Source organism: Dysidea avara, chromosome 8 (assembly GCF_963678975.1).
Source record: "Dysidea avara chromosome 8, odDysAvar1.4, whole genome shotgun sequence".
Classification (NCBI taxonomy): domain Eukaryota; kingdom Metazoa; phylum Porifera; class Demospongiae; order Dictyoceratida; family Dysideidae; genus Dysidea; species Dysidea avara.
The window spans coordinates 33,460,475-33,478,232 of record NC_089279.1 but is presented as its reverse complement, the minus strand read 5'-3'; the positions used below and the strand labels follow the sequence as shown (position 1 = coordinate 33,478,232).

Sequence of the window (17,758 nt, the reverse complement as noted above, 5' to 3'; positions counted from 1 at the left end):
GTGTTAAAGAATCCACTATAACACATTATTAATAACACAGAAATTAACAAGAAATCTGTTACGCAATGCATTTTAAATAATACATTTTATTGCTCAGATATAATCCGGGTATAAGTGATCATACACACACACATATATATCAGGCCTAGATGTCAATTTTATACTGCAGTACCCATACATGTTATTGTGAAAAGATTCCTATGCATCCTGTTTACCATACCACATAAGGATCATATAATTTTATGTTTTTTCTACTATAAAATCAATCAACAACTACCTCACTAGTGTTCATAACGGTTACAACTTGGCAGTATTGGGGTAAAGATAAAAAGTGCTTTCTCAGTGACAAAAACTGGCCATAAGTTGCTACATGATTTCAATAACTTGGTTAATTAAAATTTGTAATGATCAACTACTAACTGATGCCTTTAAATAAGCATAACTCAAGAATGGCTAAAACTATGGGTTGATTCTTCAATGTTTGACATTGCTTGAGCTTGAGGCGTATATACCTTATTAGTACAATACAGGAGGTACAATGTACTGTATGTACCATGGACTCTACTTTTGTCTTGCTTTTCCTTTTCACTAATAGCATAAAGGTCTTAATTCATGGGTACACTCCCGTGTTGTTGTACTTGCAATTTAGTTGTGGCAGGGATGGAGGGTAAATTTTTAAAATTTTATAACAATTTAGTTATGTTTCTTAAATCAAAGGCAATTCATTTGTTTGTTCGTGTTTTTTTCTTCAGTTTTTTGTGCTTTTTTGTACTGCTGCATAATTTGTCTACATATTTTATTAATAGTTAACCTAAAAACTGGCAAATAAAGAAAGAAAACAATTCACAGGCACTAGTTTACAGGCTGTTTTTTTGTTCATCACATAAGGATTAAAATTTATTGTACGGGGTTCTTCATACTCTTACTAGTTGTTCTATTGCCATAATGTTACTCCTTTTGAAATTGTAAAAATTATTGCTATCTAGCAGATAAATACTACAGACCCATAGCACATGTCACAATGAACTTTGGAGCCTGATCCTTACAACTTGAAAAATATTTTTGTGTATCTGGGTAACTGAGCACTGCATTGTCTGCTGAATAGATTTAACAGTGTTTATAATTTACATAACTAAAAAGGAAGGAAATGGAATGGTCCTTGGAAAACATTTGAATATTGTTATCTATGCATGCATGCCTGCAACCCTACTACATGCAGTCATGAATGAATTGAAAGCTGTTCAACAGTGTCAGTAAAGAAGTTATACTATACACATTTCAGCTATCCACTTTATTGAGACTTGGCATGTGAACAGCTGACATCTTTGTAATGCAGTTCACACTATTTAGTAACTTTAGCAATTACCACCCTCACTGTCTGACAGCAGCACCAGTAGGAGGAGATATGACAAGCATAGTTGCATTGAAAAACCTTTGACTTTGTATGCCTGGGTAACTGAGCACTTTCATTGTCTGCTGACTGGATTCAACAGTGTTGAGCACTTTACACAAATGCAACTAATATTTTATTTTAAAACAACCAACAAGGAAGGAAATGGATGCTTCTTGGAAAATATTTGAATATTGTTATCTATGCATGCATGCCTGCAACCCTACCACAGTCAACTAAAAATAAAACTTCAACATAACATCAAGTTGTTCAACAGTGTCAGTAAAGAAGTTACACTACACATTTTATTGTTATTATTATTAGCGTTATAGATATGCAATATCTACAGGGGTACAATAAAATATTGTTAGGCTGTAAGCCTTTGTTCATATCCATGTCCTGCCGTGTTCCTATAATTGTCAAGCTAGCTTTGCTTCAAAAGAACTAATAGTGTTTGCTAAGGCTATTTCCTTGGGTAAGTTATTCCAATGATAGATAACCTGTTGTGTAAAAAATTGATCAAATATTTAACCTGGCATGTGATTTAAATAACTTCACATGGTGGCCTCTAGTATTGGTAGTAACAGTTGGAGTAAAAAAACTTAGTTGGGTTGATGCATATTATCCATTCAAAATCTTGAAACCTCAATAAAGTCTCTATGTTGATGACGACGAAATAAAGTGTACGTGCCCAGTGGTTTTAATTTCTGATCATAAGATAGTTTTCCAAAGCCTTTAAACTTTGTAGCCCACATCTGCACTTTCTCTAATGCATCGATGTCTTTGGTAAGATAGGGGCTCCAAATAGATGAACAATTTCGGCTATGCTTTGCAAAGACACCCACTTTATTGAAACTTGGCATGTGGATAGCTGACATCTTTATAGTGCAGTTCACACTATTTAGTTACTTTTGTGCAAAATTACCCTCACAATTTGACAGAAACATCATTAGGAGGAGATAATCGCTCATATGACAAACACAGTGGTATTGAAAAACCTTTGACTTCGTGTGTCTGGGTAACTGAGCAGTTGTATTGTCTGCTGACTTGATTCAACAGTGCAGTAGCGCTTCACACAAATGCAACTTTTTTTTTACAAAACTAACAAGGGAGGAAATGGAATTCTCCTTGGAAATCATATGAATATTGTTATCCATGCATGCATGCCTGCAACCCTACAACATGCAGTCATGAATGTATGTTGTGTTCTAAAAATGAAAATCAAAGTTGCTCAAGAGCATGAGTAAAGAACCAATTTGCACTATGCATTTCAGCTCTTTTGCACAGACACCCACTTTATAGAGACTTGATTAACATGTGGATGGCTGACATCTTTACAGTGTAGATCACACTATTTAGTCACACCACAGACAGTATATAGCCATATATAGTAGTGTACCACAATTCCAGGAATTACCACATCCTGTAAGGATGGTGTAAACATTGACTGTGGACTACAGACTGGACTATGCATGGACAGACTATGTATAGATAGCTATAGTCGCATTCAACAGTACTTAGCAATAGCAACTATTATTTTACTTTTTAACAATTTGTTACAAAACCAACAAGGGAAGGAATGGAAGTCTTCTTGGAAAACATATGAATATTGTTATATATCTATGCATGCATGCCTGCAACTCTACTAGCTACATGCAGTCATGTTGAACTTCAACAGTGTGAGTAAAGAAGTTACGCTACACATTTCAGGTATAGACTGTATTGAAACTTGGCATGTGGACAGCTGACATCTATTCGGTGTAGTTCACACTATTTAGTCACTTTAGTACAAAATTACCTTTACTGTCTGACAGCAGAACCAGTTATGCTTATGTGACAAGCATAATTGTATTGAAAACCTTTGACTTTGTGTGTCTGGGTAACAGAGCACTTACACTGTCTGCTGACCGGATTCAACAGTGCCGAGCACTTTCACAAATCCAACTATTATTTTAAAGCAAGGAAGGAAATGGAATGTTTCAGTCTTGGAAAATATTTGAATATTGTTATCCATGCATGCATGTCCGCAACCCTACTACGGTCATACATGTTTCTAAAAATAAACCTTTAACATCAAAGTTGTTAAACAGCATCAGTAAAGAAGTTACACTACACATTTTACTATTATTATTGGCATCATGGATAGGGTACAATAATAGTGTTAGGTTGTAGCTAAGCCTTTGCTCATATCCATGTCCATGTTCTGTCTTGTATTGCCTAGTTTATGAATTACATAAATTTTGACTGCATTTTTTTTCAAGCATGATATCATATGATGATGTCAAGACACACGGTCGTGTGTCGTGCGGCCCAAGAAGCCAGCGTGCCACACCGTGAGTATATTTACAGGAAGAAAGTAAACATGATTTTCACACCTTTGTAGCTCCGTGATTCCTTATCCGATTGAAACTAAAGTTGCTGCGGACGTGCTCGCTAGGTAGGGGAATCCACATTCCAAATTTGAAGAAACTCGCTCCAGCCATTTCCAAGATACCAGCGGCCAAAGTTTGGGGGTTTTTACGGTGGCCGGTTCCGGGAGTTTCTCACTTATTTAGTAGTCTCAGTTATTTCCGAGAAATTTCTCACTTATTTCTCACTTCTCGGTTATGTTCTCACTTATTTCTCAAATGTTTCCCATTTCTCGCTTATTTTCCCGATTATTTCTCACTTCTCAGTTGTTTTCTCAGTTATTTCTCAGTTACATTTCCCATTTCTCAGTTATTTCTCATTTCTCAGTTGGCTTTTCAGTGGTGTTTAGCAGCTACCAGCTACAGTACCAGACGCGACTATACGCTGGCAACCTCCGCCTGCATGGCTGTTGCGGACTGTGCAGCTCTTCATCGCGGTCAGTCCGCCTTGAATGAAGATGAATTGATACAGTTTTATTTTAAGAAAGGATATACATACCAAAATATAAGAAGCTTTCTAGCAACCAAGCATGGGATTGAGTTAACAGACGACCAGTTAAGATGGAGACTCAAGAAGCTTGCTTTGAAGCGGCGGGGAGAGCCGGGAAGTTCAGTCTTCCTTAGAAGAAGTACAAGCAGCAGTCGAGGTTAGCTAGCTACTGTGATATGTAATGTTATAACTAATGTTAGGCCACACCAAGTCAAACCTTAGTTTCTGGTCACCCGCCCGCATGGTAAACCTGGAACCCTAGTTTATGAGGACTATTATTAATATTACAGGTGCTTAAGTGCACGTGACCCAGCAAGACACTTATTTGTTACTGCAAAAGATCGATATACTCTAATAGAGCAGTCAGGGATTCCAATAGAGCAGTCACACTACTCTTAACTCTAATATTAGGTATATATGCCATACTAATAAAATGTTTCTAACTATAGCTAGTTTTGTCCTTGATTATATAGCTGTTCAGATTATAACTGTTACTAATGCTTCTGTAACCAAAGTAATTTCAGTAGAGATAATGAGTTACTCTCTAGAATTCCTATGGATATAATTACATGAAAATAACAAGGACAAAATATCCTGACCACCTGGTAGACTCCTGTAAGCGTTCGAGCGTAAATCCTCGCGTAAATCGGATGGCTGCAGGTTCGAGGCTACCTAGGTCCAGTCATGGATTTTTTCTCCTTTCTCCAACTTTTCAAACACACCTTAAGTAGTTAAAGTCTAAGTAGCTAAGGTCTTTGAGCAGGCTGTAGGGCCAGGTGTCCTACAGACCTTCAGCACTTGTGCTGTAAAGCATTAATAATAATAATAATAATAATAAAAAAAGTAGCATTAACTACTAGTCCATGCAGATGGGTCATAGCTTTAACTTTATAATTCAAATGTAGTCCTCTAATGATTAGTCTAGTAACTTCAAATTCCTTATCACTGAACACTACAGGGGTATGGAAAGCCGGCAACATTCGGTGAGCTTAAACTTAAACAGAACTAAAATTAGATTGGCAAGTAGAAACCCTTATAGTTTAAACATTTCCAGATGATCACTAAAAAAACACTAGTCTGGAGCACTCAATGACTCAAAACTTTGACAGTTACTTTTCTCAAGGTTACTGAATAGAAGGCTGGAAACACATAGCTAGTGGGCTAAGACTTCACATTTGAATGAAGAATTTCTGATGTGAAAATAGAAGTTAAATTTCATTTTGGATCATGATCATTTGAACAACTTAGCTATAAGTCATAGTAATACTTTCCTGACATAGCTAATGAGACATTTATTTCACTTGGAAAGCATAAGTAGCTACATGAGCAAAACATTTCCTATAGTATATTCTAAATAAATAAATATACTTAAATGCTATACATCAGTGCATAGCTAGCCATGATCCATCAACAACTTTCCTAGTGCATTTTTTGCCGAAGCACAACTACTTATGTTGTTGGTTAAGTTTGACTAAAAACAAAATCAACATGAATTTGCTAAATTGAGCAAATAATAATACCATACAGTAGAGTAGTGGTGGTAGTTATGAGACACTTAACTTCAAAGCATTGAAGTTACCTAAAACTGTAACCCTGGTATTTCACACTAATACTATGGAAAAGTGTACCCATAAACTACATTAACCTAAAAATTCAAAAAAATTCCTGCTTTGTGGTGATCTGTATGATAATTTTTCTGGAACACTGTAGATGTGTGTATTATGAGACATATGGGGGTATTATGAGACGCTGTGCTTGAAAGTTGACTAGTTCATATTTAATTACGGTAGATTTCATATGTAAAGGGTAGCAGGGACACTGTAGACAGTCAGAAAAGATTAGTTGACTTCATATGTCTACTTTACATCTTTGTACTCTTAACTACATAGTGAGTGGTACAAAGAGAATCATCAACAGTATGCCAATATGATGTAGTAAACTTAAGGAGCTATATCATCCCATAATTAGCTTTGTGGTTGACTTCTAATCACTATCTGTGATGATCTGAATAGGTACTATCTCTTTACTCCTATATCTGCAGGATTTAACCTGCTCAACTGGTTTTAAGCTATGTGACCCATATTACCCCATGTCCCACAATACCAGCCTCTACTCTATATTGTCACAGTAGAGTCTATAGTCCTGAAGTCCTGATCATCCGCCCGCCCGCATCCATTTTTAGGCTTGGGAGTGACCAGAAACTAAGGTATGACTTGGAGTGGTGTGGAGTGCTCAAATGGCGGTTTCAGGCCTTGTGAAGGACCTGGCTTGGCAAGAGTCAGTGGTTTACTGGTGGACAGCCTTATAATGTTGGCCAGACGTGTTCTCTGTTGATTTTGCTACATATCAGCCACTAAGGAGCCAGCACAGCCCTGTAATCTCGTGTCTGGACTCCAATCGTGGTCTGCCTCCATTTTGAGGTCTAACTTTTCCCCTCCCCGCCACCCCCCAGCCTCCACCCCTTTGTGAGCACTCGTGATACTACTTCGCTCGTCCAACTGCTCAGATTTTCTATCTTATTTGGCGGGAAACTGTACAAGCAGCTACAAGTACTGGAAGTGGCTTGAAAGGTAACAGATTGATGCATCTTTTGTGTAAATTTCATACGCGTGCTTGCTATCCTTGGAGAGTTATGCTGGCTTCAATTCTTTAAAACCGTTTATCTCGGAACTTCTAATGTGCGATTTGGATCGTTTTTCCAAAATCCAGTCACATATAATACTCATCTGGCTGTAAAGGAGCCAAACACACAAAAACATACTTTGGAATCACTCCATGACCAGTGCCAGCCACCACACACTGACCAGACTTCTTTCCACTGCTCCAGGATTCTTGGCAGGTCACGTGATCTCACGTGATGCTCCAGAAATAATTTATAATAATACTCATCTGGCTGTAAAGGAGCCAAACACACAAAAACATACTTTGGAACCACTCCATGACCAGTGCCAGCCACCACACACTGACCAGACTTCTTTCCACTGCTCCAGGATTCTTGGCAGGTCACGTGATCTCACGTGATGCTCCAGAAATAATTTATATGTGACCAGATTTTACAGAACCGATCCAAATCGCACATCAGGCAAAATCAAACTAACATCACCAGTGGATAGCTACACTATCGTACTACAAGTTTTGACCCTCAGCATTACTCAAACTACACGAGGCTGGTTTTTACACACGTCTTTTCTGGGTGGTGTGGAGTGCTCAAATGGCGGTTTCAGGCCTTGTGAAGGACCTGGCTTGGCAAGAGTCAGTGGTTTACTGGTGGACAGCCTTATAATGTTGGCCCGAGGGGTCCGACACATGCTGAAATCACGTACACCCATGGCTGAAATCAACTGAAATAATTGCATGAAATCAGAAATCATTGAACGAAATCAGAAATCACCGAACGAAATCAGAAATCACTGAAATCACACAATTGTCTTGAAATCCCAAAGAAGTTAAGATAACAGCCTATTTAACATCAATACGTCCTCTGCTGGAATATGCTAGTTGTGTCTGGGACCCTCACCAGCTATACTTAATTAATACTTTAGAGAAGGTACAACGTCGTGCTGCAAGATGGGTAGCATCGGATTACAATCCAATGAGTAGTGTCACTTACCTGTTGGATCAACTGCATTGGAAGAGCCTACAGAGCAGAAGATGTATTGATCGTTTGAACTTACTATATAGAGTATTACATCACGCTTTGCCATCTATCCAGCTCCCTGAGTATTTCAAGCCTACTTCATATCCAACTAGATTGCATCACCAATACAGATATATAATTCCTCCAACTAGAACACTTGCTTACCAACAGAGTTACTTTCCAAGAACTATCAAGCAATGGAATAACCTCCCTAATCACATCATCGATACAGAGTCACTAGAACAGTTTAATAATTGTATTTTTGGACTAGATTTGTTGTAATTAACCCCCTTTTTGTTTTGAGGGTCCCCCCCCCCTCCTGGATGTAACCAGCACTGAGTGCTGTCTTTCCAGTATCTAATCATAATCATAATCATAATCACGGTGAAATCTCGACATGTCACCGAAATCTAACGTGAAATCTTCATGAAAATAAAGTTCAGAGTTACTCAAGCATGGTTTTGCTACAGTAGCTGTCGCAATAGGCATCCATAGTACTTACTCTCGTTTTATCTGACGTAGCTACTCATGCAGTTCGATACTATACTGATAGCTTTGCTAATTTTGTTTTGTTGTGACGCTATGAGGTAATCTCCAGCTCATGAACGAGTGTTTCCGAGATTCAGCTCGCAATTCAGTCTTTGTGTGCAGGGCTAACTACTGCACCTGCTGCATGCATCCTGACTACATGAATTACTACTATCTCAGCTATACTATACCATGCAGGTGTGGCTGTCACCTTTACCCTTATAATATAATATATAATTATCATGCCCGGTTGTTACTATCTAATTCAACCCATGCATACATGGGTGGGTGTTATTACTATTAACACTTTACAGTGACTAGCACTCGGAGGTTCTGACAGCAACTTGTTTGCTACTATTATCGAATCCTGGGGTTGGAGGGATTTTTTTCCTTACTTTGGCCCTTTTCTGTTACACCTTATTCGGTCAGCAACTCCAAGTCACTAAGTCTAAGTCCTTGTAGGTTATAGATAATCCTAAGGCTGCAGCACATGTTGCTGTCAGACCTTCAGTGCTGGTCACTGTAAAGCGCTAATAATAAATAAATAAAATGCTGGAAGTATACTATTTTCCCCTTAACTTTCATACAACCACGACTCATGTGATTTAGTTACTTTGAGAAATTCATAGCTAGCTATGTATATGTAGCTACTGAACTGGCTACTCCATTTAATCTCACCTCATTGTTCATGTGTACATACTATGTGTGTGCATGTTGCTCCTTTCTACCCAGCTGTTAAATGGGGACCTGGTGTCAACTGGAGAAGCAGCCCACCCAGCTGTATAACATCAAAGAGACTGATAGCTGCTTATTACCAGATTACTTGTGACATACTCATATAATAAGTATACATATGCATCTACTTGTACTGAATTCAGATAATTTACACATGCATGCTAAATGTAGTTAATATGGTATATATGAACTCTTGATACAGGTGCATGTGAATGACACAATTTCAAAAAACAAAACTGAAATAAATAATCAGCATTTTCTAGTTTTTGTTTCACAATCATTACAATACCACTTATCACCAACTAAAGAAACACTAATGTTTAAACATGTAGAATGGAACCAAGTTATCACAACAGACCATATCCTCGCCACCACTATCTGGTAATCTACATTATACAATAAACATTACATTTCTCAACACAAGCAATCCTTGTGGCATGCTTTCGGGTTTTTCTTGTTGGAAACAAAGTTATCTTTTTTCTTCTAGGAATTTCTTAAATGTAGGCGTAGCTCTCCTTGATTATATACTATCGTCGTTGGATCTTGCTCTAACAGCAAACTGGCAAGCATAGCTGTAACATAAAGACCACAATCCACAGAATTTGTCTGCCTTTGTACATTCATAGCTGTGATGTTAAAATATTTGTCTTTTGACTGCACTAGTTGTGCAATAATTCTTTGAGTATCCTCACTAGGTGATGTAAACATTGAGTCATATAGGTAAACATCCATTTCACCACTTGTAACACTGCCCAGTGTGATCTATCAGGAATGAACAGCATTTGCAAAGATTGTTCATAATCTTCCAAGTTCAATAATGTTTTATTGAGTAACAAACTATTGTGAAACCCTCTAATGAGAGGAAATTGCACCTTTGCTATGTTGTGAAATGCGTTAATGTAGTTATCCTTTAGTTTACTTCCATTGAGTATCATGCACCTGCTTGTCTTTGCTAGTCAATATAATTCTACCACATTTTGTCCACTGGAGTTGTGTTTCAGCCTCCAATCTGTTGTCATCATTAACAAGTAGCTATTGGATTGTTTCTACTGTTAGTACATGTATCCTTTACTTCATCCAGGAAAATATTTTGGATGGTTAAAAGGGTGCTTGAATTAAAAGAGAACTCTTCTGATGTTATTAGTTTGATATTATCTGTATTTATTTGATTTATCGTATTCATTGTTGATCTAGGAGGATACTGGATAAAGGACTACTACTGGTCACTTTTGTTTGTGTAGAATTAGCTTTAGTGATAGCCTTTGGTGGAAAAAAGTTATGTACTGTAATTTACTATCTCTGGACATCAATTTGTTTTTTCAGTACATTTTGGAACATGTCGACTGTAATTGGATAAAATTGCACTTCCATCCAAACGTATGATTTTTTTTACATAGCTTGCAGTAAATATACACACAGAATTGATGACCGGAACTAGTACTACTTTCCAAAGCCTCAGATTTGACCTCAAAATCTTTATTTTCTTTTAAATCCTTTTTTATTGAATGATGAGGATTTTTATCATTTTTTTGCCACTTGCAAATCTGCTGCTGTACCACTGCCACCGCTTTGGCCTCAGTTAGGAGATCATCAGGTTTTGTACTACTATCCATCAAATTCATACTGAGTTTAGTCTTCCTCTGTTTAAAGAAGATTCATTACTCACCGACCGTTTGAGACTTAACCGCTTAGCCTTTTCCTCTTGATCTAGGCTCTTTCTAACTTTGTCCACAAAATCAATAATCCTTTGTCGGTGACCTGGCAAAAACTTGAAGTGCCACGGTGTGTAACACCGCGTCGAAAGCGAGGGTCTTCAATGAATTCTGTTGAAATGTATTGTTCAACTTCCTCCAAGGCATTTCCAGGGTTTCTACTAGTATCCATTCTGGAAATTACTTGCAATGTGTCATATCCAGTAGTCATAAAACTATCAGCAACATAATCGGGCAACTCCTTCAATGCAAGGTGAGCTTCTTCTTCTTTCGATACCACTACTAGCTCTTCAGTGTTAAGTTCGGTGTTTCGTTCACTTGAATTATCATCCATAGCTCTTTACTTCAAAGAACTGTATTAATAAATGGAAATTAAAAATGTAGTTAGTCATTAAGGCATTACTTAAGAAGAAACTGCATGCCAACAAACAATTTTGCATTGAGTAGATTTATGGCTCACAATAAGGTACCGTATCACACAACTTTCAGAGAACTTATAAAGCCATAGAATGATAACTAGACAATAAGTTAATCACTGTATACCTTCTACATGAATACTTTGTCACTACAAGTAGTTGCTGTAATAGCATATGGTCTATATACCACTGGTAATTTATTTTGCCATGAATTTACAGTGATTGTACCTATGAAGCATATATATAGGTTTGTTTCATAGGGATCATTATGAATTGACAATGAAATGAAGGAAAAATTCCCCCATAAATTACCAATGGTACTTCCATGGTATATCAGTGAAAATAAAATTAATAAACTTCATAGATCACATGAATACACAATTGATTCATATTAGTAGAGAAACCATGGGTACTTTATAGGGTACTTTCATGGGTAAATTAGCTACTAGTGTAGTGGCATAGTCTGTAAAATAGAGCCTTGTCGTTTGATTGATTGAACCTAGCTCCCCTTCATGTTTCAACAGACAGTACAAAAATGACTATCCCTTTGCTCATGGAGATTTTGCATTCTACAGAGTTAAGGTCAAGTTTCTCTGTTTCATAGGCTTTTAGTAACCTTCTTTGCGAGTCCCCAGTGGGATGAATAGCCAGCCACGAGAAGTCAGAATGTTTAAGTACTGCTTCAATCCAGGGTCCCAAGCTGTGTGGGTCCATAGGCATTTGCCTAGACTGCAAGCTGCCTATGGATCCTGGTCTAGTCTGCTTTCAATCAAGTTGGTGTCACGTTTCTGACTCCCTGCTACACATAATTTCAGTAGCTTTCTTTGTATGCAGGCTTCAATAGGGCACTTCTTTGTAAGCAGGTTTTAATAAGGTAGTGACTAATCAAAAAATTCAACACATTTACTGGTGCTAAAAACTATTGTAAAGGTCAACCCTTTTTCATTTGTTTCTTGTTGAATTTCGAGACATTTATTTTAATTGCTATTACAGTAGCTATAATGCATGCACAACGCGAGGCACAACATCTTCACACTTACCATTGGCACGAAGGCTGACCACTCCAACTCTATCAGTGCCCTTACTGATACTAAAATCTCCTTTCTGGAAACTTCCCCAGCTTCTTTATACGCCAAGCTACCCGCGGATATCAACACTCACGTGACTGATTCAACAAAAAATGGTCGCGAAATCACGGAAATCAACTGTGAAATCAATTTCATACGTGAAATCACGAAGAAATCAGAAATCAACATAGAAATCAGAAATCAACTTAGAAATCAGAAATTAACTTAGAAATCAGAAATCACTTGAAATCGCCCTTCGAAATCAGAAATCATATCGATCGTACGAAATCTCGTACGCTATTTTAGTAAGTGTCGGACCCCTCGTGTTGGCCAGACGTGTTCTCTGTTGATTTTGCTACATATCAGCCACTAAGGAGCCAGCACAGCCCTGTAATCTCGTGTCTGGACTCCAATCGTGGTCTGCCTCCATTTTGAGGTCTAACTTTTCCCCTCCCCGCCACCCCCCAGCCTCCACCCCTTTGTGAGCACTCGTGATACTACTTCGCTCGTCCAACTGCTCAGATTTTCTATCTTATTTGGCGGGAAACTGTACAAGCAGCTACAAGTACTGGAAGTGGCTTGAAAGGTAACAGATTGATGCATCTTTTGTGTAAATTTCATACGCGTGCTTGCTATCCTTGGAGAGTTATGCTGGCTTCAATTCTTTAAAACCGTTTATCTCGGAACTTCTAATGTGCGATTTGGATCGTTTTTCCAAAATCCAGTCACATATACAGTCAAACCTCTCTAATCTGATGCTCAATGGGAGCCATATTTTGCTGGATTAAGGAGGTTGGCAGATTATCAAGTCACTTATGTAATCCAACATTGTTCAATATCTAGCTTTTCTGTTGGATTTAAATATAAAACAGATCACACAATGTTTTTAACAGAAATTTTAGAATTTGTTTCTATTATTGTCAACCAATTGAATGCTGTGGTTGCTTAAAAGTTTTTTTTCTGTGATTGTTTTCAATGCTGCTTTTATTCTCTATTGCATTGCAAAGGTCATGTATTTCCAGATCTATAAATATATAGGGAATCAAATTTTGTGTCAGATTATGGATTACAGAGGTGTCAGATTATAGCAGAAAAGTATGGGTAAATGACATTTTGGTCAGATTGGAGAGGATTCTGAATTACGCAGGTGTCAGATTAGAGAGGTTCAACTGTAGTAGCTAGGAAATGTTCAACAATTATATATAGTAATCATGATGATCTTTTGTGAACTAACAATTTTTTATCAGTAGTAAATTAAACATGGTGTACAAAATGTGAATGTACGTGTGTGTAATGTTGCACTACTTCTTTTGTTTCCACCTGATAATTCTAATGTAACACAAATTTACAGCTAGTGATGTGTGTCAGAAAAGTTTTCCAAATCTTGTTATCTGATCATGAAGGGCACTCATAGTCCTATGAACACAGCAAACATTTTAATCAAAACAACAATGATCTTTGAACATCATACGTACTTGTAAAGTGAGGAATATCACGCTTCTTCTTAGCAGTACCTTCATCTGCAAATAATTGATGAACAGGACATGCGCATGTTTATAGCTAAATAGAATCATAATGAATATGGAATGCCAAAATTAATTAATTAGGTGTAACAGACACCCCATAGTTTTACAAAATTATAAGAATCACAATGAATGGTTAGTAAAATAAATCTCAACAGTAATCAAACTATGAATTCAGTAATCAGAGTATATAGTTTATACAAAGACAGATTATTCTAGGGTGGTGCAAAGGGTGTTAAAGCAACCTACCCTTCAAAATGTTACTACGTATATGCTAGCGTGAGAGCTAGCAGAAGCTACAGTACAGGTTTAATTGCACCTTAAGCACACATGAGCAATGAAAAGATGGAAAAGTAAGAAGAAATGAAGAACTAATCTCTTCTAGAACCAACAGTAATGGGTAAGAATTAGGTATATAGAACCACCAAATCTAATCAAAAACAGTCAACTAGACCCTTCATCATTAAACTCTTCTAAATTATAAGGAACAAAGATCCTCATGCATGCTGAAATTAAACCTCTTCTTCTTGACCTGTGCACTGCTATCTCATTGTGCCACAAACATCCTACCATACTAATTGCCAAAGTTCTACACCTTTTATATACCATGAATCACACGACTTCTGGAAAAGTTATTCTGAATAAATACTTCTAGTTGAATATATAGTATGTATACCTGGGTTGAAATACTTCCTTTTCAACTAAAGTAATAATTCTATAGTGAAATTTAAGCATCTTTATAAAGTTAACAGATCTGGGGACTGGATCACTACTAAACAACAAAAAAGTGACACTGGATATAACCCTTTCACTTGTATGTTGCATTTGAAAATGAGAAATAGCTGCAACTAGGCTTGAGCCAATTATGCTTTGAAAATTGCTTATTATGCTTTTGAGCAGTGCTCAAAAATCCAGCCTATTATGCTCAAAATTACACTCAAAATCAAGATTATGCTCGAGAGCTGACTGTTTTATTAGAGTATATCTGCATTTTCTGACAGCTGTATAAGAGTAAGTGACTGCTTTATTAGAGCATCTTGATCTTATTTTCATAAGGTGTGAATAATCAGTCAAGAAGTAGCAAAACTAATAGCACTACCAGTTTTTTTTTGATATGAAATGCAGTAATAATGTGCAGTGTGTTCATGTTGTGCAGCATTTTTGGCACACGCATTGCATATTTTAGTTAAAATTCTTGAAAATTGTCCTATTATGCTTGCATAATGCTTGATGCTTTTGCTAGCCTATTATGCTCAAAATTATGCCAGCATAATTGGCACAAGCCTAGCTGCAACAGATTATTACTGGTCACTGTTTCATCTTTTACTGGCTAATAGAATTAAATATCTTACAGCTTCTGGAGGTGCACCTTGAAATTCAACTTTGAATTCTAGCCATACTGCAGCGTTTATGCTGTTCCCTTCATGACAACTATTATTATACCACTGCCAGCTAGCTATAGAAAATGTTGATTTCAGTTAGTCAAAGTGGCTTACATAATGCTTGTGTTTATTCAATAAAATTCAGTAAAAATTATTACTAATTTCAATCTCAGTATATAGGATAAATTTGCAGAATTTTCTTGTGGGGTCATGCTGCCAAACCCCCTAGATAAAGCATGCTCTGCATGCTACTAGTTGTATCAACCAGTTGCCACTTTCTTATCATCACTATAGATGCCCTTAGCTTAGCACCCCTCTGGATCCATTCATGACGGGATCTGCAAAAAGGGTCTTGAGCCTTTCCAATTTTTTTTGTGCCTGGCAAACCATATCTTAACTTGTGAATAAGACACTAACTTTAAATTTGGTGTTGTGGTACCTCTAACATACCACCATTGCTTTGTGTACAGTAGTTTTAAAGAGATAGTTTTACATTAATATGTTAGAAGTTATAAGTTTGGAAATGTGCAAAGGGTATAATTATAAGACCCGTTTTGTAAACTTAGTCACGCTAATGGAAATGGTTAAACTTACTTTGTTCTTCACACAGTTGCTGAATAACTGTTTGCTGAAGATTATCAAAGGCTCTATCATCAATGTTGTCAAGAAGAACAGCAGTTTCCTTGTTGTTAGTGATGATTTCTAACTCAGTTTTGTCAACTCGATCCGAAACTCCAACAGCAAAAAGGAGGTCATAAACACCACTATTATGAAACATTTCGGCTGTTTCTTCCAAATTTTTAGGTTCATTCTTTGATCTACCATCAGTCACTATTATTCCAACATTTTTAAAGTCCGGTCTGAAACCCAATGATTGATTATTTGCAGTAGCGTTAAGAAGTTGTAATACTCGTACAAATCTAGTGCCTCTCTTTTCAGGGTAGCTTATGTTATTTATTGCTTGCAACAAGGAATCGTTAGTAGTGTATTGGTTTAAAGTGATGTTAAATGTAGCATTTTCAGCAAAAAATACTATTCCAACCAAAGTACTTTGTTGACCAATTTCCAATTCACGAACAATATTTCTGGTAAATCGTTTTATTGCAGCTACTGTTCCGTTCTGATGATGCACACTTACTGATACATCCAGTACCATAACTAAATCAAATCCTTTTATTATGCATTCTATAAGATATTAATATGGATGAAATTATAATAACAATAATAATATTATGCATAATTTACATAATATGTGACCAGATTTAGCAAAATCAACCATATGGGTGCAAAAGGCAAAAGTGAGATAACACCAGCATGAAGTTGTTGCTATCAGGCTAACAATTTCCATATCAAACTTGCCTTCAACTTGTTGGGTCTGCTTTTGGTGGACCATTCTCTGGCGGCCTTTATAACCACCCCAGATATCTGTACAGGCCTGTGAACAACAGGGGAGTGCTTTCCCGGGGTTCATGCACTCTGGACAGACGAGCAGGGAGCTGAATGTGTGATGTATGTCTGTTTTGCAAGATTTCGGTCTATTCCCTGCCTTTGACAGGCTGTTTTGTGGTCTGGTGCCTTCATTTACCATTCTCGTCCATTTTGTAGTCTATCTCTTGCCCACCCAGCCACCCCCCACCCTCCACCCCTTTTTGAAGACTCATGATACAGCAACACTGGTGAAAAACCTATCTAAAATGGCGGGAAACTCTACAGGGATTACCTTGACCACTAGCTGCTCTTAAAGGTTGTGAATTGCTCCATCTTTGTTGAAAAATCCAAACGTGTAGCTGCCAAGGCTGGTAGTTTTCAATTATTAAAATACGTTTTTCTCTGAATCAACAATGCGTCCATAAGGGTGATTTTCCAAAATCCAGTCACATATGTTGTAATAACTCAACTGCATGAGCTTCATCGAACACAATAACTGTACTGTGTGCAGTGTTTGTTTTTATGTCATATTCTAAATGCACACTTTTACAGTAAAAAGGAAACCGGTCAATTTTTGGATACAAATATTTGTTTGTTGAGAGAGTAGCAGTATAATGGTACTTATCTTTTGCATTGTTAGTCTTGTGATTGATTACTTGATGCAGACACTATCTGATTACTTGTATATACAATTCATTCTGGTAAGTCATAAATCACAAACTGTTGTACTGAAAGTTAACTGACGTGTGCAGGCATCTTTATTGGTTAACTAGTAGCTTATCTAACTGATGAAATCCATACAAGTGCAAACTATATTCATATGGCTATAAGTGTCTGGACCATGTTACCGCTATTATCTTAAACTAGATTCATAGTTGCAATGAATTCATTAGCCCATACAGTATATACTGCAAATATTACTCTAAACATAGAAGCCTACAATTATTCTTTGAAGGATTACTGTACGCTGTAACAAAAAAATGGGTGACTGCTTTATTAGAGTGACTCATAATAATTCTACTCATATATCAACAGCAGTTAT

At 37.0% G+C, this 17,758-nt stretch overlaps 2 protein-coding genes across 2 annotated transcripts in view; both read right to left on the bottom strand.

The window, feature by feature from the left end:
• LOC136264567 (mucin-5B-like) overlaps window positions 1-3,912 on the bottom strand; it is a 52,451-nt gene extending 48,539 nt beyond the window's left edge. Inside the window, exon 1 of the mRNA XM_066059330.1 lies at window positions 3,766-3,912. The gene's annotated coding sequence lies outside the window, so the exon portion shown is untranslated. The remainder of the gene's footprint in view (window positions 1-3,765) is intronic.
• A 9,706-nt stretch (window positions 3,913-13,618) lies between these two features.
• The window catches only part of LOC136263575 (mucin-5B-like), a 36,740-nt gene continuing 32,600 nt past the window's right edge, over window positions 13,619-17,758 (bottom strand). Inside the window, exons 18-20 of the mRNA XM_066058188.1 lie at window positions 15,883-16,473; window positions 13,859-13,903; window positions 13,619-13,799 (exon numbers count right to left, since the gene is read on the bottom strand). Of these exons, the coding sequence (XP_065914260.1) occupies window positions 13,792-13,799; window positions 13,859-13,903; window positions 15,883-16,473 (644 nt within the window). The 3' untranslated portion in view covers window positions 13,619-13,791. The remainder of the gene's footprint in view (window positions 13,800-13,858; window positions 13,904-15,882; window positions 16,474-17,758) is intronic.